The sequence below is a fragment of the Pristis pectinata genome, chromosome 6 (assembly GCF_009764475.1).
Source record: "Pristis pectinata isolate sPriPec2 chromosome 6, sPriPec2.1.pri, whole genome shotgun sequence".
NCBI classification, from domain to species: domain Eukaryota; kingdom Metazoa; phylum Chordata; class Chondrichthyes; order Rhinopristiformes; family Pristidae; genus Pristis; species Pristis pectinata.
The window spans coordinates 4,157,188-4,184,815 of record NC_067410.1 but is presented as its reverse complement, the minus strand read 5'-3'; the positions used below and the strand labels follow the sequence as shown (position 1 = coordinate 4,184,815).

The window sequence follows — 27,628 nt, the reverse complement described above, 5'->3', positions numbered from 1 at the left end:
ATAACAGGGTGACCAAAATTGCACACAGTACTCCAAGTGAGACCTCACCAATGACTTACACAACTGCAACATAACTTCCCAACTCCTGTACTCGATGCCCTGACTGATGAAGACCAGCATGCCAAATGCCTTCTTCACCACCCTGTCTACCTGTGATGCTGCTTTCAGCAAACTATGCCCTTGGACTCCTAGGTCTGCTGTTCAATAACATTCCCCAGGGCCCTACTATTCACTGTATAAGTCCTACCCTGGTTTGATCTCCCAAAATGCAATACCTCCCATTTATCTGGATTGAAAGCCATTATAAAGAATTGCTTCTCTATTTTGATTTTCACATCCCATGATTTACTGGCAATGATGTCCTTGCCTTGAAGTGCAGGGTCAGTTGTAGAGCAGGAAATCCAGAGACAGTGTACACACCAACAGCAAAGCAATGGTGTCTTGACTATTTTCATGATTTTGCTTGAAGGTTAACTTTTGGCAAGTTCTGCTGCTCTGTTTTGGGATGGTCCCCTGGGACATTTTTATGTCCGTCTGAGAGGACCTTTTCATCAGAGAGGCAACACCCTGAATAGTTGTGGTTCTTTAACATAGGAGCACATGACAGAAGGAGAGGCAGGAGGGACACAGCTCCCCAACAAATATGAAACACACATGTGCATATAGAGTCGTACAGGATGGAAACAGGCTCTTCGGCCCACCTGGTCCATGCCGACCAAGATGCCCATCTAAGCTAGTCCCATTTGCCTGCATTTGACCCAAGGGGATCTTCTTCACTCAGAGAGTGGTGGGAGTGTGGAACGAGCTGCCATCTGACGTGGTAAATGTGGGCTCAATCTTAGATTTTAAGAATAAATAGGATAGATATATGGATGGGAGAGGTCTGGAGGGTTATGGACTGGGTGCAGGTCAATGGGACTAGCGGAATAAAGTTTTGGCACAGACTAGAAGGGCCGAATGGCCTGTTTTCTGTGCTGTAGTGTTCTATGGTTCTCCCCTTCTAAACCTTTCCTATCCATATACCTGTCCAAGTGTCTTTTAAATGTTGTTATTGGTGATCAAATTTAAATGCCTGCTCAGACCACTGTTGATGTGTCAACCTAGATTTTGTGAGGTTCAAGTCCTTGAAGTGGGACTCAAACCATCAACCTTCCCACTCAGGAGTGACAGTGCTTCCCACAGAACCATGACTCGTGCCTGACATGCCCTGGTCTTGTTACAATGGTTAGAGAAGGACGGTAAATTTTCAGTTTGGGGTCTTTTCAGTGCCAGTACTGCTGGGTCCAGTAATGAGCTGCCTCTGGGAGCTATGGTTTTAAAGGATGGAATACAAGGGCTAGTCCTTCTCTGTTAAGAGTGGGGCTGCCTCATGAACTATGTGGGAGTAGGTGGACCAGGGGTCAAACATTCCCTGCATAAAACTGAACAAAGAAAAGCTTTGAGTTTCAATAATTTGGAGGGAAAACAAAAGTTTCAAACATCTTAAAACTCCAGGCTGAAGAAAATTCATCTCCTTGAGAGTTCTGGCGTAAATCCCAGGGGACATTCCCTGGTGGATTGGTGGAAATTGGGGGATTGTGGCAGTTCACTGACGATGTGTAGCAAGGCTCCTGAATGCAGGCTTTATTCTGAAGACTGGCCTGCACTGAGTTGTACAGACCAGGGCGAGCTTGTAGCTCTGTGCTTGGGTTAGGAAGAGGAAAATATGGAATGAACTTGCACTTCTGAAGCATATTTTGTTACCTTAGGACATCCAAAGCACTTTGTTAAAATTCCCAAACTGAATTTGGCAATAATGGTTAGACAAGCATTTATTATTACCATAAAGTCATGTTTTAAATCACGAGGGGCATAGATAGGGTGAATGCACACAGTGTTTTTCCCAGAGTTGGGGAATCAAGAACAAGAGGGCACAGGTTTGAGGTGAGAGGGGAGAGATTTAATAGGTACCTGAGGGGCAACTTTTCCACGCAGAGGGTGGTCAGTGTATGGAACGAGCTGCCAGAGGAAGTGGTTGAGGCAGGTACACTAACAGCGTTTAACAGATATGTGGATAGGAAAGGTTTAGAGGGATATGGCCCAAACACTGGCAAATGGGACTGGCTGAGATGAGCATCTTGGTCGGCATGGACTAGTTGGGCCGAAGGGCCTGTTTCCATGCTGGATGACTCTATGACACTGTGATAAAGATCTCTGGGTGAAAATGAGCTGCCTCCATGAACATTAGCCTGTGAAGTGTATTGGGTTCCTTTACAGTCAACTTTTGAAGTGGCAATCATCATGCAGGGACAGGTGGTATTAATCCATGCACAGCAAGCTTCCACAACCAACGATGCAATAAACGAAAAGGACTTGGTTGAGTGGCTCCACTGAAAGATATAAGACTGACAGTACACAGGGAAAGAACTATCTTGCTTTTTTCCCCCAGAAAATAAAGTGCCTTGGAAGTTTTAACATACATCTGAGACAACAGATGTACAATAGCACACGTGGCTCATGTAACATTTGGTTACACCCCTTCAAGTATGACCAACTGAGCACTGTGTGAATTGCGACAGTGTTTGCAGAGAAGCTTACAGTAGATAGAGAAAGGGTGTGTGTTTCTCTGTAAGTTTTTTTGTTTACTAAAGCACTTTGTTTAACAGGCTGGCTGTCCTCCAACATCTGAGGGAGTGATTCTGATATAGTATCCTTAAGAATGTAAGGAATAGGACCTGGTGTAGGTCATATGGTGTTTTGAGGGTTCCTGGAAACTGTTCTGTCTTTTAGCAAAATCAGGCTGAGTGACAGTGACACTTGGTGAACTGAGTACATCAAGGATGGATGGTGAAGTGAAGGTGCAGGTGTGAATGGAACTAAGCTACTGAAATTCAGTATCTGTTGTATGGCGACGAGGAGGCGTACAGGAGTGAGAAAGATTGGCTAGGTGAGTGGTGTTGCAACAACAACCCCGCACTCAATGTCTGGAAGACCAAGGAACTGATTGTGGACTTCAGGAAGGGGAAGTCAGGAGAACACACACCAGTCCTCATTGAGGGGTCAGCGGTGGAAAGGGTGAGCGGCTTCAAGTTCCTGGGCGCCAACATCTCGGAGGATCTATCCTGGGCCCAACACATTGATGCAATCACAAAGAAGGCACGCCAGTGGCTCTACTCTGTTAGGAGTTGAGGAGATTTGGTATGTCACTAAAGACTTGCAAATTTCTACAGATGTACGGTGGAGAACATTCTGACTGGTTGCATCACTGCCTGGTATGGAGGCTGCAATGTACAGGATTGCAAGAGGCTGCAGAGGGTTGTAGACTCAGCCAGCTCCACCACAGGCACAACCCTCCCCACCATCGAGGACATCTTCAAGAGGCGGTGCCTCAAGAAGGCGGCATCCATCACTAAGGACCCTCACTACCCGGGACATGCCCTCTTCTCGTTACCACTATCAGGGAGGAGGTATAGGAGCCTGAAGATCCATGTTCAGTGATTCAGGAGCAGCTTCTTCCCCTCCGTCATCAGATTTCTGAACCATCCATGAACCCTTGAACACTACATCGTTATTCCTTTTTTTTTGCGCTATTTATTTATTTTGTAATTTTTAGTAATTCTATGTCTTTGCACTGTACTGCTGCCGCAAAACAACACATTTCACGACATATAAGTCAGTGATAATAAACCTGATTCTGATTCTGATTCTGTTGGGGTGGGTAAGGATATCACAGCAAGAACTTGCACAGCATTTATCGCCAATCTACAATTTCCCTTGAGAAAGTGGGGGTGGTTCAGCAAAAAATGTGTCCCAAGTAGAAAGGTAACATTGAGGGAGGTGAGATAGAGAAATGGTCAATGCTGCAGACAAAAATCTCAAGGTTAATGGTGCTGTGCGCACAGTGGAATCATTATGTGAAACATTCAGACTAAGTGATTCAGCGAAAGATCAATTCTGATCACTAACTCAATGTTCAGATACTTGAAGAAGTGCTGACTGTAGTTTGACTAATCACATTTGAAGACAAGTATTAAAAGGAAGGGGATTTTGGTCAACACTGGTTCCTGTAAACCAGACTATTCAGGCACCACAAGCAGTGTTCAAAGTGAGAAACAGCCTCACGGATACATTTAGGGTCAGCAATCTTCCTGACATGCCTATTTATGTTAGTTCTCCATCATGGATACAGTTTGCACAGTGGATTAATGATCTTAGGTAAATTGCAGCTCTCACTTAACGATTAAAAGTCATGGTTATGACCCCCACACTAAATAAGAGTCATAAGAGTCATACAGCATGGTAACAGGCCCTTCGGCCCAACCGGTCCATACTGACCAAGATTCCCACCTAAGCTAGTCCCATTTGCTGGGTTTGACCCATATACCTCTAAACCTTTCCTATCCATGTACCTGTCCAAGTGTCTTTTAAATGTTGTTAATGTACCTGCCTCAACCACTTCCTCTGGCAGCTCGTTCCATATACTGACCAGCCTCTGAGTGAAAAAGTTGCCCCTCAGGTTCCTATTAAATCTCCCCTCTCACCTTAAACCTATGCCCTCTAGTTTTTGATTCCCCAACACTGTGAAATATCCTGTGTGCATTTATCCTGTCTATATCTCTCATGATTTTAATGTGAGCGATGTCACAGGAATTCTGTTAGGTTCTTGATAAACTTACAGTTACTGTAACACAATTGGAATCATTTTCCATGTACTGTGATTATAGGGCTGCCTCAGAGAATGGGGCAATCAAATAAAACACAGGTCTGAACATGGTAGTGTAGCGGCTAGCATCATGCTATTACCACGCCAGCGACCCAGGTTCAATTCCAGGCACTGTCTGTAAGGAGTTTGTACGTTCTCCCTGTGTCTGCGTGGGTTTCCTCCGGGTGCTCCAGTTTCCTCCCACATTCCAAAGACGTACGGGTTAGGAAGTTGTGGGCATGGTATGTTGGCGCCAGAAGCATGGTGACACTTGCGGGCTGCCCCCAGAAAAACTCCATGCAAAAGATGCATTTCACTGTGTGTTCCGATGTATGTGTGACTAATAAAGAAATCTTATCTTAGTTGCTCTTTCTTAACAAATTTCACTTTTTAGCCATACACTCCAAAGCTCTCTGGTGAGTTTCTGTCTTGTGCACAACAGAGTGAGATGTAGGAACAATGGAACTCAGAAGAACTTGGAATGGGAAGAGTAAAATCCAATTGTCATGGTCCATTGGCATTGAAGCAGGAGGAGTTGTTCTGTCTGCAGGAGTTTCACTTGAAATGGGTTGGGCAGTTTCTTAGGGAATTGAATAACGAGGAAGCAATGGACAAAATTAAAAGGCAGAACCACAAAGAAAATGATCTCTGGATTGCTAACAGAGCCACATGCAAGCTGGTAGAGAGTGACAACAGACAGAGTCATAGAGTCATACAGCATGGAAACAAGCCCTTCTGCCCAACTAGACCATGCTGACCAAGATTCCCACTTGCCCACATTTGGCCCATATCCCTCTAAACCTTTCCTATCCATGTACCTGTCCAAGTACCTTTTATATGTTGTTAATGTACCTGCCTCAACCACTTCCTTCAGCAGCTCGTTCCATTTACTGATAATCATCTGGGTGAAAAAGTTGCCCCTCAGGTTCCTATAAAATCTCTTCCTCATCACCTTAAACCTATGCCCCCTAGTTCTTGATTCCCCAACCCTTGGAAAATGACGGTGCATATTGACTCTATCTATGCCCCTCATGATTTTATACTCCTCTATAAGATCACCCTTCATTCTCCTACACTCCAATGAAAACAGTCCTAACCTGCTCAACCTCTCTCCATAACTCAGTCGCTCGAGTCCCGGCAACATCCTCGTAAATCTCCTCTGCACTCTTTCCAGCTTAATGACATCCTTTCTACAGCAGGCTGACCAAAACTGAACACAATATTCCAAATGCGGCCTCACTAATGTCTTGTACAACTGCAACATAACGTGCCAACGTCTATACTCAGTGCCCTGACTGATGAAGGCCAGTGTGCCAAACACCTTCTTCACCATCCTGTCTATTTGTGACACCAGTGGAGAGTTGAATGCACTGCTCAGAGATAGGTGTGGGAGAAATTGGCACAGTAGTTGGGAAAGAGAAAGCTGTTCCATTGGAACAGGCTTCACTTGAATTGTGCAGGTCCAGTGCCTCAGCAAACTGAATAACTCGGGCTATAGATAAAGTCCTAAGCTAAATGGTGGCAGGGAGGTTTCTAGTGAGAGGAAATTTAAAAAGTTAAAGGACAATGTGATATTGCAGGGAAATGATAATTAGAGCCCATCAGAAGGAACAGATCATGCAAGCATGAAAGTATTCATGAAATTAGAGTCAAAGATGGTAAAGATAAAATTGAAAGCCCTTTACCAGAATGCACGTAGCATTCGCAACAAGATAGATAAATATAGCGGCACTGTCTAATGGTCATTACCCAGACATGGTGGCAAAATAACCAAGATTGGGATCTAAATATTCCAGGTTACTTAACTTTTCAAAGACATTGACAAATTAGAAAGGAAGGCAGGGTGGTCGTGTTACAAAAGAAAGGGAAAAGAGGCTGTAGGATCAGTTTGGCCAGAGCTAAGAAAGAGCAAGCAATAGAAAACATTGATGGGAATTGTACATTGATTCCCAAACAATAGCGGTAATGTAGGGCAGAGTTAAATCAGGATATTAGAAGCATATATAACAAGGTAATACAATAATCATGGGGGACTTTAATTTATATTTAAACTGGACAAACCAAGTTGGCAATAATAGTCCTAGATTTATAGAGTCACACGGCACAGAAACAGGCCATTTGGCCCGTCATGTCCCTGCTGACCTTTTTGCCGATCTGCACTAATCCCGTTTGATTGCATTAGGTATAGTGTCATAGACTTGTACATAGGGTGTGGAGGATGAATTAGAGTCATAGAGTCACAGAGCACGGAAGCAGGCCCTTTGGGCCAACTGGTCCATGCTGATCAAGATTCCCATCTAAGCTAGTCCCATTTGCCCATGTTTGGCCCATATCCCTCTAAACCTTTCCGACCCATGTACCTGTCTCAACCACTTCCTCTGGCAGCTCATTCCATATATGGACCACCCTATGGGTGAAAAGATTGCCCCTCAGGTTCTGACTAAATCTCCCCTCTCACCTTAAACCTATGCCCTCTAGTTCTTGATTCCCCAACCCTGGGAAAAAGATGTGCGTATTCACCCTATCTATGCCCCTCATGATTTTATACACCTCTATAAGATCACCCCTCAGTCTCCTACGCTCCAATGAATAAAGTCCCAGCCTGCTCAACCTCCCTCCATAACTCGGTCCCTCGAGTCCCAGCAACATCCTCATAAATCTCCTCTGCATTCTTTCCAATTCAGGAAGCGTATATAAGATGGTTTTCCAAATTAGTATGTTGACAGACTAATCAGGGAACAGGCTATTTTAAGTCTAGCACTGTGCAAATAGAAAAAAGGTTAATTAACAATCTTGTAACTAAGAGGCCTTTAGAGAAGAGTAATCATAATATGACAGAATTTAGTACAAAGATATCTTTACTAGTCACATGTACATTGAAACACATAGTGAGATGCATCTTTTGCGTAGAGTGTTCTGGGGGCAGCCCGCAAGTGTCACCATGCTTCTGGCGCCAACATAGCATGCCCACAACTTCCTAACCCATACGTCTTTGGAATGTGGGAAGAAACCGGAGCACCCGGAGGAAACCCACGCAGACACGGGAAGAATGTATAAACTCCTTACAGACAGCAGCCGGAATTGAACCCGGGTCACTGGTGCTGTAATAGCGTTACACTAGCCTCTACACTACTGTGCCTGCCCCGCTGTAATAACCTTACGCTAACCGCTACACTACGATGTAGTTTAATCTGAAACCACGGTCTTAAACCTAAACAAAAAAACTGTGGAAGTACGAAGCGTGATAGATTAGGCAACTATATTAACAGTAATTATGCATAGCTGACATTTAAAGAACTTGTAGATAGTTTATGTGTGTCCCTTCAAGGCACTAATACCCAACTCGGAAAGTCATGGCTAAGAAGAGAAGTTAAAGACAGCAATAGACCAAAGTAGAAGGGTTGTAATATTGTCAAAAAGAGTAGAGTCATAGAGTTATAAAACACAGAAATAGGCCATTCAGCCCAACTGGTCCATGCTGACCAAGATGCCCCATCCAAGCTAGTCCCATTTGCCAGTGTTTGGCCCATAACCTTCTAAACCTTTCCAATCCATGTACCTGTCCAACTGTCTTTTAAAAGTTGTTATTGTACCTGCCTCAACCACTTCCTCTGGCAGCTCATTCCATGTACATACCACCCTTTGTGTAAAAAGTTGTCTCTCAAGTTCCTATTAAATCTTTCCCCCTCTAGTTAAATCTATGCCCTCTGGTTATTGATTCTCCAACCCTGGGAAAAAGACTGAGTGCATTCACTGAGTGTGTATCTATGTCTCTTATAATTCTGTGCACCTCTATGAGATCAGCTCTCAGTCTCCTACACTCCAAGGAATTGATGTCCCATGAGCAGTAAGCCCAATGATCAGGAACATTTCTGAATTCAGGAAAGGAGGAGCAAGACATTCCTATGGGAAGGAGGTGGAATATGAGAGTACGTCCAGTGGGAAACACAAACAGACTGTTATAGTTTCCATGGAGATGTATCAGGAAAAGTGTAGGAAAAGTTAATGTAGTTCCCTCGCAGTGTGAGCTGAAGGAAATTATATTTGGAATAAGGAAATGGCAGAGAAATTAATTATTTTAAGTGAGTCTTCATGGAAGGAGATGCAGAAACCCACAAATCATGGAATACAGGTCTGGAGAGAACGAAGAAGAAACTGGCATCAGGGAAAAGTTGGGATTGTTGAAATTAATGCAGCAGAAATCCAGGTATGCTCTGGCCAGAAATGCAAGACACTGCAGAGAGTGGACGCAGCTCAGCACATTACAGAAACCAGCCTCCCCTCCGTGGACTCTGTCTACATTTCTCGCTGCCTTAGTAAAAGCAGCCAGCATTATCAAAGACCCCACCCACCCCAGACATTCTCTCTTCTCCCCTCTCCCATCGCATAGAAGATAATAAAGCTTGAGAATGCTTACGACCAGGCTCAAGGACAGCTTCTATCCCGCTGTTACAAGACTCTTGAACAGACCTCTTGATCTTAAAGATGAACTCTTGATCTGCCAACCTACCTCGTCATGGCCCTTGCAACTTATTTGTCTGCCTGCACCGCACTTTCTCTGGGAACTGCAACATTATATTCTGGATTCTTCCTTTTGTTTTCCTTCTGTACAATCTCGACGTACTTATGTATGGAATGATCTGTCTGCACGCAAATCAAACCTTTTCACTGTATCTCAGTACACATGACAATAATAAATCAGTTATCAATTGCCAGTAAAATCCCAAGTCTCCTGGTGACCTGCATCCCAAGGTTTTGAAGGAGGTGGTGACGGAGATAGTGGATACAATTGCCACCTTACAGAAGTTTATAGATTCTTGAACAGGTTCCTGCAGATTGGAAGGTGACAAATGTAACTCCACTATTTAAAAATAGACGAAGTGAGGAAATAGTCCGGAGTCAGGAAAAATGCTGGAATCTATTACTAAGGAAGTGGTAACAGAAAATATTAATGGGACTGGGCAGAGTCAGCATGGAATTATAGAGGGGAAGTGAGGGGAAAGAGCACTGTGTCCAGTTCTGGTCTCCTCATTATAGGAAGGATGTGGGCGCAGAGGAGATTTACCAGGATGCTGCCTGGTTTAGAGAGTGTGCATCATGAGGAGAGACTAAGGGAGCTGGGGCTTTACTCTTTGGAGAGAAGGAGGATGAGAGGAGACAAGATAGAGGTGTACAAAATATTAAGAGGAATAGATAGAGTGGACAGCCAGTGCCTCTTTCCCAGGGCACCAATGCTCAATACAAGAGGGCATGGCTTTAAAGTAATGGGTGGGAAGTTCAAGGGAGATATCAGAGGAAGGTTTTTTACCCAGAGAGTGGTTGGGGTGTGGAATGCGCTGCCTGGAGTGGTGGTGGAGGCAGGTACATTGGTCAATTACTAGATAAGCATATGGAGGAATTTAAAATAGAGGCATAAGTGGGAGGAAGGGGTTAGACAGTCTTAGGCGAGGTGTAAAGGTCGGCACAACATTGTGGGCCGAAGGGCCTGTATTGTGCTGTACTGTTCTATGGTTCTATAAATCATGTTTGACAAAGCTGTTTGTCTTCTGAGGTTGTACTAAGAGGACAGATTAATTGGAAGCAATGGGTGTGGTGTAATTGAACCGGCCAAAGACCTGCCACAAGATGCCACTGAAGCGCATGTGGCATGGACTGCGGTTTGGTGCGTGAACGAGACAAACGGGGTCATTTCAGACTGGGAGGCTCTGGCAAAGGGGCTGCCTCAGGGATAGACGCTGGGGTGCCAGTGTTAACAGACTGGGGGGTCCAATAGCCTACTCCTACTTCTGTTTCCTACGTATCTAAATTGATTTGCAGGTAGGAATATATTACATCAGTGACCACTGTTCACAACACTTCATTGGCAGGAAGTGACCCAACACAAAAGAGAACTTGGAAAATACTCCCCACAATGTTTATACTTCAATGCCGTGTCTCCTTCCTTTCTTTCTGCAGCTATTCTATGCTTGATCTGTATCTCTCTCTCCACTCTCCTCTCCGTCCTCCTCCCCTCTCTCTTTCCTCCCTCCCTCTCCTTCCCTCTCCATCTCCTCTCTGTAGTTTCCTCTGTCTGATTCCCGACCAACCTCAGTCCTCTCCCTACTTCTCACCTCCTGTCCCTCAGTTGGTTTCTCTTTGTCTCTTTCCCGTTACATTTTTCCCTTTGGAGCCACCAGTTGTTTTCTCCCTGCCCCTTTCCACCCTCCCCAGATCTCCCTAAGACCATAAGATATAGGAACAGAATTAGGCCATTCGGCCCATCGTTTGTTCTGCCATTCAATCATGGCTGATTTTTTAGAGAAACAAAGGACGGCAGACGCTGGAATCTAGATGAAAAACACGATGATGCTGGAGGAACTCAGCAGGCCAGGCAGCATCCGTGGGGAAAAGCAGGTTGATTTGAGTCCTGAAGAAGAGTCCTGACCCAAAACGTTGACTGCCTACTTTTCTCCACAGATGCTGCCTGGCCTGCTGAGTTCCTCCAGCATCGTTGAGTTTTTCATGGCTGATTTTTTTAATCCTATTTCCTGCCTTCTCCCCGTAACTCTTAACCCCCTCACCAATCAAGAACCTATCAATCTCTGCCTTAAATGCACCCAATGACTTGGCCTCCACAGCGCTCCGTGGCAATGAATTCCGCAGATTCACCGCCGTCTGGCTGAAGAAATTCCTCCTCATCTCAGTTCTAAAGGGACGTCCCTTCATCCTGAGGCTGTGCCCTCTGGTCCCAGACTCTTGCACTACTGGAAACATCCTCTCCATGTCCACTCTATTCAGGCCTTTCAGTATTCGGCAGGTTTCAATGAGATCCCCTCTCATCCCTCTGAACTCCATCGAGTACAGGCCCAGAGACTTTCCTCATATGTTAAGCTCTCTTGTAGTCTGGGGCTTACAATTTCTGATTCACTGAAGTTCCCGTACCTGTTACAAACAGCAGACACAGAACTATGGTTTATTTAGTAAGCACCTTGCTACAAAGTGTGTTCACCATTACCGAGAAAGCCTTATGCTGCACCTGTGTGTATTATGGAATAACCTATGGCACAGATCCAAGCACAAAAACTAGGCTGACATTCCAGGGCAGTACCGTGGGAAAAACTGCACAGAGGAGTGGCCATACTGAGGGAGTCTTGCAGTCAGATCAGACATCAAACCAGTGTCCCGACAGGCACCAAAGGTCAATGTAAAGATTACTTTTTGAGTAAGGGTGGGATGTTTGCCATCGATGTCTCGTTCAAGATCTATTATCTATCATCATTGCCATTTGTGGGATCACACTGTGCACACAAGGGTTGTCATGCCTCCTACAGTGCACAGTAACCACACTTGGGTAAGTACTTAGGTGTGAAGTGACTGAATATTTGAGAAAGGCACAGTGAAAGTGGAGGTTCTCACTTTCTGTACCATTCACTGTGAAGCTCACAGCATTAGTTTGTACTCATTTGTCTAGTAACCTGCAGTAAACAACATTCTTACAAGTTTGGATTCCAGCCATTTTCAGCAGCATGGACGGCAGCCAATTCTCTGCCAGATTTGGTCCACTTCCCTCCCCCACCCTTTCCCCACTGAAGCCTTTAACTCCTTGGTGAGATGTTGCTCCCTGGGATCATAACCTCTGGAGTAAGTCTGCCTGGTGTTTGAAGGTGAGGTTGTTTGCCCAGGAAGGAACAACTAAGATAAGATTTCTTCATTAGTCACATGTACATCGAAACACAGTGAAATGCATCTTTTGCGTACAGTGTTCTGGGGGCAGCCCGCAAATGTCGTAATGCTTCCGGCGCCAACATGGCATGCCCACAACTCCCTAACCCGTACGTCTTTGGAATGTGGGTGGAAACCAGAGCACCCAGAGGAAACCCATGCAGACACAGGGAGAATGTACAAACTCCTTCCAGACAGCAGTCAGAATTGAACCCGGGTCACTAGCGCTGTAATAGCGTTACGCTAACCTCTACACTACTTGAGCTTTAATGGATTTTACCCAAGGAAACAGGAGACCATTTGCAGAAGCCGTTCCTCAGTACTATTGCTCAGTAACCCATTTCTATAGCTACCTATGGAAATGAGACCCGAAACGTTGACTGTCTGTGTTTCTCCGCGGATGCTGCCTGGCCTGCTGAGTTCCTCCAGCATCTTGTTGTTTTTTCATCTAGATCTCAGCAGTCCTTTGCTTCTCTACAGATTTCTAGCTGGTCTCAGGGAGATGGGTTTAGAGGACAGGAAGGAGGTCAGTCCAGTGGCAGGACAGTGACACAGCTATTAGAACCACTGCCTCACAGCTCCACTGACCTTCACCGTCGCTGGGACAAAGTCCTGGAACCCCCTCCCTAACAGCACTGTGGATATACCTGCAATTCAAGGACTGCAGCAGTTCAAGAAGGCAACTCACCGCCATCTTCTCAAGGACAACTAGGGATGGGCAATTAAATGTTTGCTCTGGTTGTGAAGCCCCACAGCCCTTGAAAGAATATTTTTAAAAAATGACGCAGAACATGGAACATAGAACAGTACAGCACAGGAACAGGACCTTCGGCCCATCACGTCTGTGCCGACCATGATGCCAATCTAATTAATCCCATCTACCCGCACATGGTCCATATCCCTCCATTCCCTGGCTGTCTAAATGCCTCTTAAATATTGCCGTCGTATCTGCTTTCACCACCTCCCTGGGCAGCCTGTTCCAGGCACCCACCACTCTCTGTGTAAAAAAACTTGCCCCGCACATCTCCTTTAAACTTTCCCCCTCTCACCTTTAAACTTATGCCCTCCGGTATTTGACATTTTCACCCTGGGAAGAAAACTATCTACCTGATCTATGCCTCTGATAATCTTATATAGTTCTATCATATTTGTATCTTCATATTCTTCAAAGGGGTATTGCATTCCCATCATAAACCATCTCGGTGGGGTTTAATCAACTGAATGGCAGCCTTCTGTATTGGATAAGGTTGGGAGCAGGTACCAGTGGGCCATATAAAGAAATGAAAGATCCAGGAACTCTTTTATCCCCCCTCACTGCCTGTATGTGGGAGCTCATCCTCACCGCACTGGTTTAGATGGGACACCCTTGAACAGATTCAAGCTGCCCCTTGGCTCTGAATAGCCAGCGATTGAGAGAATTGCAAAAAGTACCTGGCTTGGATGGGCTAAACAGGAAGGATCTGTTTCCCAAGCATCGCTGTTTCCCAAACATAGAGTCTTGGACAGCACAATATTTTGAGTCAAGTGGAGACACAAGAGACTGCAGATGCTGGAATCTGGAGGAACTCAGCGGGTCAGGCAGCATCTGTGGAGGGAAATGGACAGTTGACGTGTCAGGTCAAGACCCTTCATCTGGACCGGTAATCCAAATGGAGGTTCTCAACCCGAAACATTGACTGTCCATTTCTCTCCATGGATGCTGCCTGACCTGCCGAGTTCCTCCAACATCTTGTGTGCTGCTTTTGAGTCAGGTGCGTCATCTTGTTCCTAATTCATTTGAATGTGGGAGCATTGTTAAAGCTGGTTATTGCTTTGTCAGGCTGGTTGTGACGGAATGCATAGAAAATAAGAGTAACAGTCACCAGTTCAGTATATCACACCGACATGCATTTACTGTCTGTAGCATTGGTAACATGGAATAGGTCCCAAGGTGCTTCAGGAAAAAGATCACCAGATCTAAAATGACACCGAGACACGTGATGAGATTTCAAGGCAGGAAAGAGGTTGGTTGAAGAGTTAAAGAGAAGAAGAGAGAGAGATACAGAAAGGTTTTGGGAGGAAATTTAAGAGCTTAGGAGCTTGTCAGCTGCAGAAACATCTGCCAGAGATGAAATAATGGAAATGAGAAGCTAACTCTGGAGGAATGAAAAGTTCTTGAGTGGTTACAGAATGAGTCAATAGATGGGTTGGATTCCAAAAGTGAGAAACTTAATGCTGGACCTGGAACTAATGCAGTTGAGTGTGAACAAAGCTGATGGGCAAATTGGAGTTTGATTAGTGGACTGTGGAGGCAATACACTTACAGGTGAAGGTTCTGTAGCAGACCTCATAGAGTTATACAGCATGGAAACAGGCCCTTCAGGCCAGCTCATCCATGCTGACCATTGTGCCCACCTAAGCTCGTCCCATTTGCCTGTGTTTCACCCATATCTCACTAAACATTCTCTATCCATGTACCTTCCAAATGTCTTTTCAAATGTTATCGCACCCACTCCTACCACTTCCTCTGACAGTTCATTCCATATACCCACCACCATATGCGTGAAGGACCCTTTTAAATCTCTCTGCTCTCACCTTAAGCCAATGCTTCTAGTTTTTGATTCCCTTTCCCTGGGAAAGACACTGTGTGCATTCACCCTATCTATGCCCCTCATGATTTTATACACCTCTATCATGTCAAACCTTCAGTCTCCTACACTACAAGGAATAAAGTCCCAGCCTGCCCAACCTCAGGCTCTCGAGTCCTGGCAACATTCTTGTAAGTTTTCTCTGCACTCTTTCCAGCTTATAACAGGGTAACCAAAACTTTACACAATACTCCAGGTACAGCCTCAACATCTTGTAGAACTAAGATAAGATATTTATTTATTAGTCACAGGTACATCGAAACACACGGTGTCTCAGCATTACTGAGAATGTGCTGGGGGCAGCCAGCAAGTGTCGCCACTCTTCCGGCGCCAACATAGCATGCCCACAACTTCCTAACCCGTACGTCTTTAGATTGTGGGAGGAAACCGGAGCACCCGGAGGAAACCCACGCAGTCACGGGGAGAACGTACAAACTCCTTACAGACGGCAGCGGAATTGAATCCGGGTCACTGGCGCTGTAATAGTGTTACACTAACCGCTGCACTACCATGCCGCCCTGCAACATAATATCCCAACTCCTATATTCAATGCCCTGACTGATGAAGGCCAGCGTGCCAAACGCCTTCATCACTACCCCATCTACCTGCGACACCACTTTCAGTACTCCTAAGTCCCTCTGTTCTACAACTCTTCCCAGGACCCTGCCATTCACTGTGAAAGCCCTACCCTGGTTTGACTTCGTAAAGTGCAACACCTCGCACTGGATTGAATGCCATTTGCCATTCCTTTGCCAACTTACTCAGCTGATCGAGGTCCCCTGTAATTTTTGATAACCTTCTTCACTGTCTGTGGTTTCACCTATGTTAATGGCATCTGCAGACTTACTAAACATGCCTTGTACATTCTCATCCAAGACTTGGTTCCATGTAGAGGTGAAATCAGGATTGAGTTAGACCATAAGACAAAGGAGCAGAAGTCGGCCATTCAGCCCATCGAGTCTGCTCTGCCATTCTATCATGAGCTGATCCATTCTCCCATTTAGCCCCACTCCCCCGCCTTCTCACCATAACCTTTGATGCCCTGGCTACTCAGATACCTATCAATCTCTGCCTTAAATACACCCAATGACTTTGCCTCCACAGCCGCCCATGGCAACAAATTCCACAGATTCACCACTCCCTGGCTAAAAAAATTTCTCCGCATCTCTGTTCTGAATGGGCGCCCTTCACAATCCTGAAGTTGTGCCCTCTTGTACTAGACTCCCCTACCATGGGAAACAACTTTGCCACATCTACTCTGTCCAGGCCTTTTAACATTCAAAATGTTTCTGTGAGGTCCCCCCTCATTCTTCTAAGTTAGAGGGGAGTCGTGGGTTTTGTTTACCTTGAAGGTGATGCTTGTTGTTTCACTGATGAGTTCTTCTCACCTCGTTCCTCCAGGGCTCTGGTGATGATAGTACATGGTACAGGAGAGCACAGTGGGTCCTATGTGAATGTTGCCACAATGCTCGTCAACCAATCCCTCTTTGTGTTTTCACATGATCACGGTGAGTACTGTCTTCTGGCTGTTAACTCCTGCTAGGAAATTCTTCATCCCCGGCATCACCATTTTGTAAACAAAGGATTGACATAAATGGAAAAATTGATCAAATATTTCGAACAAGAATCACTTACCAGCACTATCCTCTGACCCATGAAGTCACCCTTGGTAAATTGGTTTATTATTGTCATATATCTATTGAGGTGCAGTGAAAATCTTTGTTTTACATGCTGGCCATAGAGATCATTTCATCACATCAGTGCATCGAGGTAGTACAAGGGAAAACTATAACAGAATGCAGAATAAAGTGTTACAGTTACAAAGTGCAGTGCAGGCAGACAATAAGGTGCAAGGCCATCAAGAGGTAGATTGTGAGATCAAAAGTCCATTATTGTCCTAGGGAACCATTCAATAGTCTTTTAACAGTGGGATAGAAGCTGTCCTTGAGCTCAGTGCTTTCAGGCTTTTGTATCTTCTGCCTGATGGGAGGAGGGAGAAGAGAGAATGTCCGGGGTGGGTGGGGTCTTTGATTATGCTGGCTCTTTACCGAGGCAGTGAGAAGTGTAGACCGAGCCCATGGAGGGGAGGATGGTTTCCGTGATGTGCTGAGCTGTGTCCCCAAATCTCTGCAGTTTCTTGTTGTCTCAGGCAGAGCAGTTGCCATACCAAGCCACGATGCATCCAGATAGGTAACACCCTACTGGGCACACAGATGTCTTGCTGTTGGGAACCACCCCAGACGTAATTGCCAAGGTCTTGCTCAATAACAGGACCAGAACATTCTCATGCCACCATATGGCTGAAAAGAATTTGGAACAGCGAGCTAAGCCACAACCCTAAACTTTGTCCAGCTTTCAACCTATCTGTCAAGGGTTACCAAACAGTAGCCCTTTTATTGTATGAAAATAATCATTGGCTCAGTTAAAATAAATTAAAATGCTTAGAAGATTTTAATAATTGGAAGTAAGACATCTATAAATATCACTGAAACATCTAAACAAATTAGATGTCAATTATTTAAAATTTTTTAAAAATTTTATTTACAGCATGGTAACAGGCCCTCCTGGCCCAATGAGTCTGCGCCGCCCATTCTAAACCCAAATTAACCTACCCGTACGTCTTTGCAATGTGGGAGGAAACCGGAGCACCCGGAGGAAACCCACGCAGACACGGGGAGAACGTACAAACTCCTTACAGACAGCAATGGGAATCGAACCCCGATCGCTGGCGCTGTAATAGCGTCGCGCTAACCGCTATGCTATCGTGCCGCCCAATTATGTGATACATTTGTTCCTTGCCCCCACTCCTCTCCATTGAAATGAATGGACTGGCTGTTCCGGCGACAGGTCTAACAGGCATGGGTTCAGCAAGCATTTTCCCCATTACAGTACGTTAACCCTTTTAATCCATGAGGAGTTCAACATTCAGAAGTGGTTGGGGATACCCCTGTATGGGGCAGCTGTCAAGTGAGCAAGGGAGCTCTGAACCTGCAGACGCTGACGGGGTTAATGGCCACAGAATGGCCAGCACAAAAATAAAATACCACAGATGCTATAATTTAGAAAATGAAATGTTCAGTGCGTCAGGCAGTATCTGTGGAGGGAGATCTGTGGAACGTTATCATTTCAGTTCAAGGACCTTTGTTTACATTTTGATCAAATATCAGTGAAAGTTAAGTGGAATGTCTTCAAGGAGGTCTAAAGAGGGAATTTTGTAGCATAAGGACTCAACAATGGAAGACCTGGCCACCGGCGTTGAGGTGATTGGAAGGACGTGGTGAACCCTAAGCTGGAAATGGAAGAGTGCAGAGATTTCAGAGGTTTGGAGGAGAGAAGAACATGAGAGAGAGATGTGGGGAGGTGAGGCCATGGAGGAGTTTGGAAGTGGGGATGAGGAATTTACAGTCGCACATTGCTGAACCATTGTTCAAGTAGTAGTGGAGGACGTAAGGTTTTAAAAGCCTATCTGGAGAAAGGCAGAGCAGATTGTAGAGTGCTGCAGTCTTGGGGTATTGGGCAGGATTGAGTTGGGGCAGGAGATGAAGGGATACGTTTTGATTCCAACTCAGCCAGGGAGCAGAAAGAGGAAAAAAATGAAAAGCAATAGGTAAATTATGTCCTCGTAGAGTCATAGAGTTAAACAGGCCCTTCGGCCCAACTTGCCCATGCTGACCAGGTGCCTAACTGAGCTAGTCCTATTTGCCTGTGTTTGGCCCATATCCCTCTGAACCTTTTCTATCCGTGTACCTGTCCAACTATCTTTTAAGTGCCGTAATTGTACCCACCTCTACCACTTCCTCTGGCAGCTCGTTCTGTATGTGCACCACCCTCTGTGTCAAAACATTGTCTCTCGGGTCCCTTTTATATCTTTCCCCTCTCACTTTAAACCTATACCTGCTGGTTTTGGACTCTCCTACCGGGGAAGAAGGTGACTATTCACCTTTTCTATGCCCCTCATGATTTTATAAATCTCTCTACCTCTCAGCCTCCAACGCTCCAGAGGGATAAAAAACTCCCAACCTATCCAGCCTCTCCCTATAACTCAAACCCTCCAGTCCCAGTAACATCCTCGTAAATATTTTGTACCATTTCCAGTTTAATTACTTCCTAAGTAATAATAAGGGACCTCCCTATTATTTCCAGTGTACCACCTGACCCCTCTCTCTCACTTCTATATACTGACTATCTTCCCCTACACCCTACCCTGATGCAGGGTCTCAAGCAGAAACGTCAATGATCTCCTCACCTCCACAGATGCTGCTCGACCCACTGAGTTCCCCCAGCAGATTGTGTGTTGCTCCAGATTCCAGCATCTGCTGTCTCCTGTGTCTCCATACCACCTAGCCTTTATCTATGTGGAACATCATTTGCCAGTTATTACTCCAGTAAAGTGTTCCACTCCTCATCATTACGGACTAACCACCTGATTTGGTATCATCCACAATTTGAGAAAAAGTGAAATACTTGATTTCAAAGTTTAAATTTGGACCTTGTTGGTCCAGGACTGATCCTTGTGGGACAATGCCACCCATCCCTCACAGGCACATCCCTCCCCAGCATCGGAGGTATCCATGGGAGGTGCTGCCTCAAGAAGGCAACATCCATCATCAAAGATCCCCACCATCCGGGCTGTGCCATCTTCTCGCAGCTACCATCGGGTAGGAGGTACAGAAGCCTGAAGTCCCACACCACCAGGTTCAGGAACAGTTACTTCCCTTCAACCATTTGGTTCCTGAACCAACTAACACAACCCTGTATCTTGAATAGTCACCCTTTGTACCTACTCTGCTTTCTAGTCAAAGTCAAAGCTGAGTTTATTGTCATCTGCGCAAGACCATGTGTGCACAGCTGCAATGAAAAACTTACTTGCAGCAGCATCACAGGCACATAGCATCAGATAAGCAGCATTCAGAAGAAAAACATAAATTAAACATAAATAAAACACAATGTTTACAAGGAAGAAAAACAAAACATTAGAACAAAAACAAAGACTATTTTAGTGCGAAGTGATCAAAGTGGTCACAGTGTTGCTAAATTGTAGTGATTAGGGTTTGGTCAGTTGGTTCAAGAACTGAATGGTTGAAGGGAAGTAGCTGTAACTGAACCTGGTGGTGTGGGACTTCAGGCTTCTGTACCTCCTGCCCGATGGGAGCTGTGAGAAGATGGCATGGCCCAGACGGTGGGGATCTTTGAAGACGGATGTTGCCTTCTTGAGGCAGCTGCCACCTGTAGATACTACTGATGTTGGGGAGGGATGTGCCTGTGATGTATTGGGCAGGGAAGCCTTGAAGCCAACTAGCAATCTATTCTTTTGATGAGATGACTGGCTATCCACTCTCCATATAACTCAACCCCTCCAGTCCTGGTAACGTCCTCGTGAATCTTTCCTGCATTCTTTCCACCTTGATGACATCCTTCCTACAGCTGGGCGACCAGAGTTGCGTACAGTACTCCAGGTGTGGTATCATTATAATTCACATGCCAATTCTATCCTTCTTTCCACTACCTTTTCAGGCAGAACATTCAAAACAAAAGTGCAAAACAAAAATGTTCCCCTCTCTCCTCTGACTCTTTGCTGTCTTAAATCTGTACCTCAAAGAATCAGGGAAGCAAAAGGTTAACATCTCTCCTGCCAGTGGAGACATTTTCTGTTCATTATATTACATAGAACACAGAACAGTACAGTAAGGGAGCAGGCCCTTTGGCCTGTGATGTCTGTGTACTGATGCCAATTTAAACTGCACATCTGTCTGCACATGGTCGATATCTCTCCGTTCCCTGCCCATTCATGTGTCTGTCTAAATGCCTCTTAAACACTACTATTATATCTGCCTCCACCACCACCCCTGGCAGCCCGTTCCAGGCACCCACCACCCTCTGTGTAAAAAAAAACTTGCCCTGCACATCTCCTTTAAACTTTGCCCCTCTCACTTTAAAGCTATGCCCTCTAGTATTTGACATTTTTACCTTGGCAAAGAAATTCTGACTGTCTGTCCTGTCTATGCCTCTCCTAATTTTATATACTAAGAGGTCTGCCCTCAGCCTCCGACGCTCCAGAGAAAACAACCCAAATCTGTCCGACCTCTCCTTATAGCAGATACTCTCTAATCCAGGCAACATCCTGGTGAACCTCTTCTGCCCCCTCTCCAAATCCTCCACATCCTCCCTGTAATGAGGCGACCAGAACCGCACACAATTTTGAAAGATTCATCATTTTAAGTACCTCTAATGAATCTCACCTTAACCTTCTTCACTAAGAACAATCTCAGTTTCCCCAGTTCTTCCATGTATCTGAAGTCCTTCAGATGTATTAGCGTTTTCACCTGTGCATTGCTTCACAGAAGGAGTTTAATAACTTGCCCTCCAACAATCAGGAAGGAAATTTAAGTAAATGTTTGATTAGAGTAGGAAGATTTCCAAGGAGGTCCAACGTAAACTAGATAAATATCTTATCTTCTGTCCAGGCACTTTGCAACCTTCTACAATGAACATTGAATTTTCTGCTCAAGGACTTCCTCCGGGAACCATTGCTTCACCTCTGCCGTAGCTGATGGATCCCTCACACACGTTTCCTCCATTTCCTGCACAACTGTGCTCATCCCCACACCGTCCGCAGACAGAACAAGAGTTAGAGTTCCCCTGGTCACCTCTCACCCTGCCAGCCTCTGCATCCGACACATCATCCTCCGCCTTTTCCACCAACTTCAACAGGATCCAACCACCAGCCACATCTTCCCCACCCCTGCTTTCTGCAGGGACCACTCCCTGATCTTCTCATCTCTTCCCACCCATCCTTCCCTATCCCCTCGCACTTTCCCCAGCCACTGTGGGAGGTGCAACTTGTCCCTCTCCCTCCTCCCCCAACACCATCCAGGGACCTAAACGGCCTTTCCAGGTGAGGCAGAGATTCACAAGCACCTTCTCCAACCTGGTCACCATATTCGGTGCTCCCGATGTGGTGTCTTCAACATTGGTGAGACTAAGTGTAGACTGAGCAACCGATTTGTGGAGATCCTCCACTCCGTTTGCAATGGCCATCTTGAACTTCCTACCCTTATCTGTTTCCACCTATCACCTACCAACCTCTTTTTCAATACTCCCCCTCTCCCTCTCCCCACCTGTCTCCATCTGGTAATAGGTAATTGGTTTATTATTGTCACGTGTACCGAGATACAGTGAAAAGCTTTTGTGTGCATGCCGTCCACACAGATCATTCCATACATAAGCACACTGAGATGGCAAAAAAGGAAAACAAAACAGAACACAGAATAAAGTGTTCCAGTTACAGAGAAAGTGCAGGGCAGGCAGACAAATAAAGTGCAAGGGTCACGATGAGGTAGATTGGGAGATCAAGGGTTCATCTTTTAGCGTATGAGAGGTCCTTTCAAGAGTCTGATAACAGTGGGATAGAAGCTGTCCATGAACCTGGTGGTATGTGTTCTGAAGCTTTTGTAGCTTCTGCCTGATGGGAGGGGGTAGAAGAGGGAATGACTGGGGTGGGAGGGGTCCTTGATAACGTTGGCTGCTTTCCCGAGGCATCTGCCCCTCCTCATCTGGTTCCAACTATCGCCTACGGCTTCTGTCTGATTCCCTCCCTCTCAATGCTATATACGGGCTATCTTCCCTCTACACTCTCAGTCCTGATATGGAATCTCAACCTGAAACATTGACCTTGCCCACACAAACGCTGTCTGACCTTTTAAGTTCCTCCTCGTTCCGTTTCTTTAACATGTCTTGCCAATGGTCAACACTCACACTCCTTATCACCTGATCAGTCCTAACCTACCTCTTTTAGTCTTTTATCTTGCACCTCACTCCTAGAACATAGAACATAGAACAGTACAGCACAGGAACAGGCCCTTCAGTCCAGAATGTCTGCACTGAACACGATGCCGAAATAAACAATATCTCTTCTGGCACTGGTTGTGAGGGCAGATACTACAGGTACATTTAAGAGACTCTTAGTTAGACATATGAATCATGGAGAAATGGGGGGCTATGTGGGAGGGAAGGGTTAGATAGACCTTAGAGCGGGATAAAATGTTGGCACAACATTGTGGGCTGAAGGTCCTGTACTGTGCTGTGGTGTTCTATGTTCTGCCTGCACATGATCCATATCCCTCCATTCCATGCATATCCATGTGTCTATCTAACAGCCCCTTAAATGCCACTGTCATATCTTCTTCCTCCATTTCCCCCAACAGTCCGTTCCAGAAACCCACCACTCTGTGCGTAAAAAGATTTTTTCCCCGCATGTCTCCTTTAAACTTTCCCCTTCTCACCTTAAATGAACGTCCTCTAGTACGTGACATTTCTACCCTGGGAAAAAGATTCAGACTGTTTCCTGATCCTAACTCCTACCCCCAGCTCTGCTGTGAAAACTGTAACCCCTCCACTCAAATGCTGGCTCAGATCCCTTAAATAAATATAGTTAAAAAAAACTCTCTCCCAAGTTCTGAGGAAGGATCCCTGACCTAAAACAGTGACTAGTTTCTCTTTCCACAGATGCTGCTTGACTGGCTGAGTTCTTCCAACACTTTGGTTCTTGTTTCAGATTCCAGCGTCTTAGTTTTACGGGCACATCCCACATTATGGAAGGGTTGTGTTCCTAGAAATCGGTCCATAATCATCATTTTCTGTAACGCACGGTGTGTCAAGAAACACAAGTTGAAAGAATGATTGTGTTTATTTATTTAATTTACTTGCAAAAATTCCTGGGGAGCAAGTTTTATTCCATCCCTCAAATTTCTGGGTAGTGATTTGTGAATTTTATGAGAGTGAATTTCCATAATCTAAGTGACTGTAATGCTTCAAACACCTGTATTTGTTTACGAGGATCATTCCGATTATCACATCTTTTAGAAACACAATGTGATTACTGGTTAAGTAAATGCAATTTATGACTTTAACTGTGATAAACAAGGAATGTGCCTTTCCCCTACTTTCAAGATGCCAGGAACAGGAATTGGATGTGTTTATTTTTAGGGTGTTGGTTGAGGGGAGAAAATTAGCTGAGGTACCAAGTAATACAGCTGGTCTTTTATAAATGGTGCCAAGAGATTTTAAACATACATTTACTTAGTGATTGCAGCCTTTAAGATACAGCTGACCTACCAACACTAGCCGAACAGACTCGAGTTTGCCATCTTATCTGTAGGACAATATCTTCAACAATGTTACATGCCCCAGTACTGCACATCAAAAGCACCCTTTATTAAGTGCCTAACTCACTTGAGAATTGGATTCTATAACCTCCTGTCTTTAAAAGGAGCTACCAACTGTTAACACTTTAACAGAACAATTATCACACAGGATCCTGCCAGATCATGGTCTGTGGAGCGAGAACGTGACCAATTTTTTTACAGTGCCTTCACTGGAGTATCAGTAAATATATAAGAACATATGATGCACCTCTATAGAACTTTGGTTAACCACATATAGAGTATTGCATGCAATTCAGGCCACCTCACTACATGAAGGATGTTAAGGCTTTAGAGAGGGTGCAGAGGAGGTTTACTAGGATGCTGCCTGGATTAGAGGGCATGTGCTATCAGGAGAGGCTGGACAAACTTAGGCTCTTTTCTCTGGAGCAGCGGAGGCTGAGGGGTGATCTGTTGGAAGTGTATAAAATTATGAGGGGCATAAATAGGGTGGACAAGCAATATCTTTTTCCCATTATTGAGCGATCCAATACCAGAGGGCATGCATTTAAGGTGAGAGGGGGTAGGTTCAGAACAGACGTGAGGGGTACGTTTTTTTACTCAGAGAGTGGTGGATGCCTGGAATGTGTTGCCTGATAGGGTGCTGGTGGCAAATTCTTTGGGGGCTTTTAAGAGGGGCTTAGATGGGCACATGAATGAGAGGAAAATGGGAGAGATATGGGCAATCTGTAGGTAGGAGGGATTAGCTATGTTGGCAAAACATTGTGGGCCGAAGGGCCTGTTCCGTGCTGTACAGTTCCATGTTCTATGTTCTAACATAAGATATAAGAACAGAATTAGGCCATTTAGCCCATTGAGTCTGTTCCGCCATTCAATCATGGCTGATTTTTCTTTTCTCAACTCCATTCTCCCTCCTTCTCCCCGTAACCCTTAACCCCCTTACCAATCAAGAACCTGTCTGTCTCTGCCTTAAATGCACCCAATGACTTGGCCTCCGCAGCCCTCCACGGCAACGAATTCCACAGATTCACCACCTTCTGGCTGAAGAAATTCCTCCTCATCTCAGTTCTAAAGGGACGCCCCTTTTTTCTGAAGCTGTGCCCTCAGATCAAAGAGCTTTAGGGGAGATGACCAAACACTGGGTGAAATAGGTTTTAAAGAGTGTTCCAAAGGAAGCAGGAATGCCAGAGAGGGTTAGAGGGGCAATTAGGGCCCAGGAAGTTAAAGGCAAAACAATTAAAGCATGACGATGAAGGCTGGTAGCAATTAAATTCAACTGTTCTAACCTCCTAACATTTAGGAGGTTAGAACAGTGCAGATATTTGGAGGGTTATGAGGCCGGAGGAAATTTCAGAGCAAGTATAATCAGGGAACTATGCAGCGCAGTAGAAAGGCCAATCAGCCCATTGTGTCCAACAAGCTCTTAAGATAAGATAAGATTTCTTTATTAGTCACATGTACATCGAAACACACAGTGAAATGCATCTTTTTGCGTGGAGTGTTCTGGGGGCAGCCCACAAGTGTCGCAACGCTTCCAGCGCCAACGTAGCATGCCCACAACTTCCTAACCCGTACGTCTTTGGAATGTGGGAGGAAACCGGAGCACCTGGAGGAAACCCACGCAGAATCAGGGAGAACGTACAAACTCCTTACAGACAGCGGCCGGAATTGAACCCGGGTCGCCGGCGCTGTAATAGTGTTACGCTAACTGCTCTTTGACAGAGTTATCCAATTAGTCACATTCCCTCTGATCTTTTGCTGCTACTTTGCATACTTCTATATGACGAAAATATACCTATTTCCCTTTTTGAAATTCTCTCCGCTTCTCTCTGGCCTTCTTGTGTTGTTGTTAAAATGCAAATATCTCTGCTTGTTTGGAATGGCCAACGATTGTTCTTGTGGAAGGTAGTTTTGGTTTAATGAACTGCTGGTTACACTTTTAGTTAAAGACAGATTTTGTCCACAGTAAAAGGATTCTGTTCTGAGTTTAATCTGTCATTTGGCCAACACATTTCGGGTTAAACAAAGGAGTCTGCTTTTGCCTGTTGTGCTCCTATTTTGGCAGGTTGCATTTAATTTTTGCTGCATTGGCATTCCCCTTACACCTCCCAACTTGCACACAAGTTTTACAGAACCTCGTTTCTAGAATAATAATGGTTCAGAGCACAGGACCTAAACAAAATTAGTCATTTAAAGCAGAGACTATTTGAAAGGAACTGTGGTCATTGTTTTCTTTAAATCCAACTCTTGAGGAATTGAGGGTTCTGGTGAACTGGCACAGAAGAGGCCTGGAGTAGATCAGCCGTGGTTGCATCGAATGGCAGGGCAGGCTTGAGGGACCTGGTAGTCTGCTCCTATTTCTCGTGTGCTCCTGCCACCCAGGAGGCTATTTGGTTCATCATACCTCTGCTGCCCCTTTGGAAGATCCATCCAATCAATCCTCTTCAGCCTAATGCAACATACAAAGTGCTGGAGGAACTCAGCGGGTCAGGCAGCGTCTACGGAGGGAAGTGGACAGTCAATGTTTTGGGTTGAGAGTGTCCATTTCCCTCCACAGATACTACCTGACCCGTTGAGTTCCTCCAGCGCTTTGTGTGTTGCTCCAGGTTCCAGCGTCTGCAGTCTCGTGTCTCGATTTAACCCAATCTTTTCCCGATGTCCTGTGCATAAATCTTTTCTTGTCGATATCTCATCCCCTTTGCAAAGTCATCATTCAGCATTAGCTTTACTTTAGAGTTAAATATATCAGAATTTTGGTTCAGCTGCAGCTTAATGGCAGTGAGGCGAAAGATTTAAAGGGGAACTGAGGAGCAACGTTTTCACACTGAGGGTGGAGGGTATATGGAACGAGCTGCCAGAGGGAGCGGTAGAGGCGGGTACAATTACTACGTTTAAAAGACATTTGGAGAGATACATGGATAAGAGATGTTTGGAGGGATGTGGGCCAAACGCAGGCAAATGGGACTAGCTCAGGAAGACACCTTGGTCAGCAGGGATGAGTTGGGCTGAAGGGCCTGTTTCCATGCTCTATGACTTGTCTCTGCCTTCTGGCAACTTTTATACTCTAAAACACTGCAATATTGTTAAGCATTGCCTGTTACATTAAAAACAGAAAACGTTGGAAACACTCAGCAGATGAGGTACGTAGAACATTACAGCACAGTACAGGCCCTTTGGCCCACAACGTTGTGCCGACATTTTATCCTGCTCTAAGATCTATCTCACCCTTCCTTCCCACATAGCCCTCCATGTCTCTATCATTCATGTGTCTGTCTAAGAGTCTCTTAAATGTCCCTATTGCACCTGCCCCCACGACCTCTGCAGGCAGTGCGTTCCACGCACCCACCACTCTCTGTGTAAAAAAACTTACCCCTGACATCCCCCTTATACCTTCCTCCAATCACCTTAAAATTATGTCCCCTCATGTTAGCCATTTTTATCCTGGGAAAAAGTCTTTG

General features: G+C 45.2%; 1 protein-coding gene across 5 annotated transcripts in view; it reads left to right on the top strand.

Moving 5' to 3' along the window:
- mgll (monoglyceride lipase) overlaps positions 1 to 27,628 on the top strand; it is an 83,875-nt gene that overhangs the window by 4,796 nt on the left and 51,451 nt on the right. For 4 of the 5 annotated variants that reach the window (XM_052018085.1, XM_052018084.1, XM_052018087.1 and 1 more), the window contains one exon: positions 16,411 to 16,517. The exons of the other annotated variant lie outside the window; for it this stretch is intronic. In XM_052018085.1, coding sequence (XP_051874045.1) covers positions 16,411 to 16,517 — 107 coding nt within the window. The remainder of the gene's footprint in view (positions 1 to 16,410; positions 16,518 to 27,628) is intronic. 5 annotated transcript variants of the gene reach the window in all.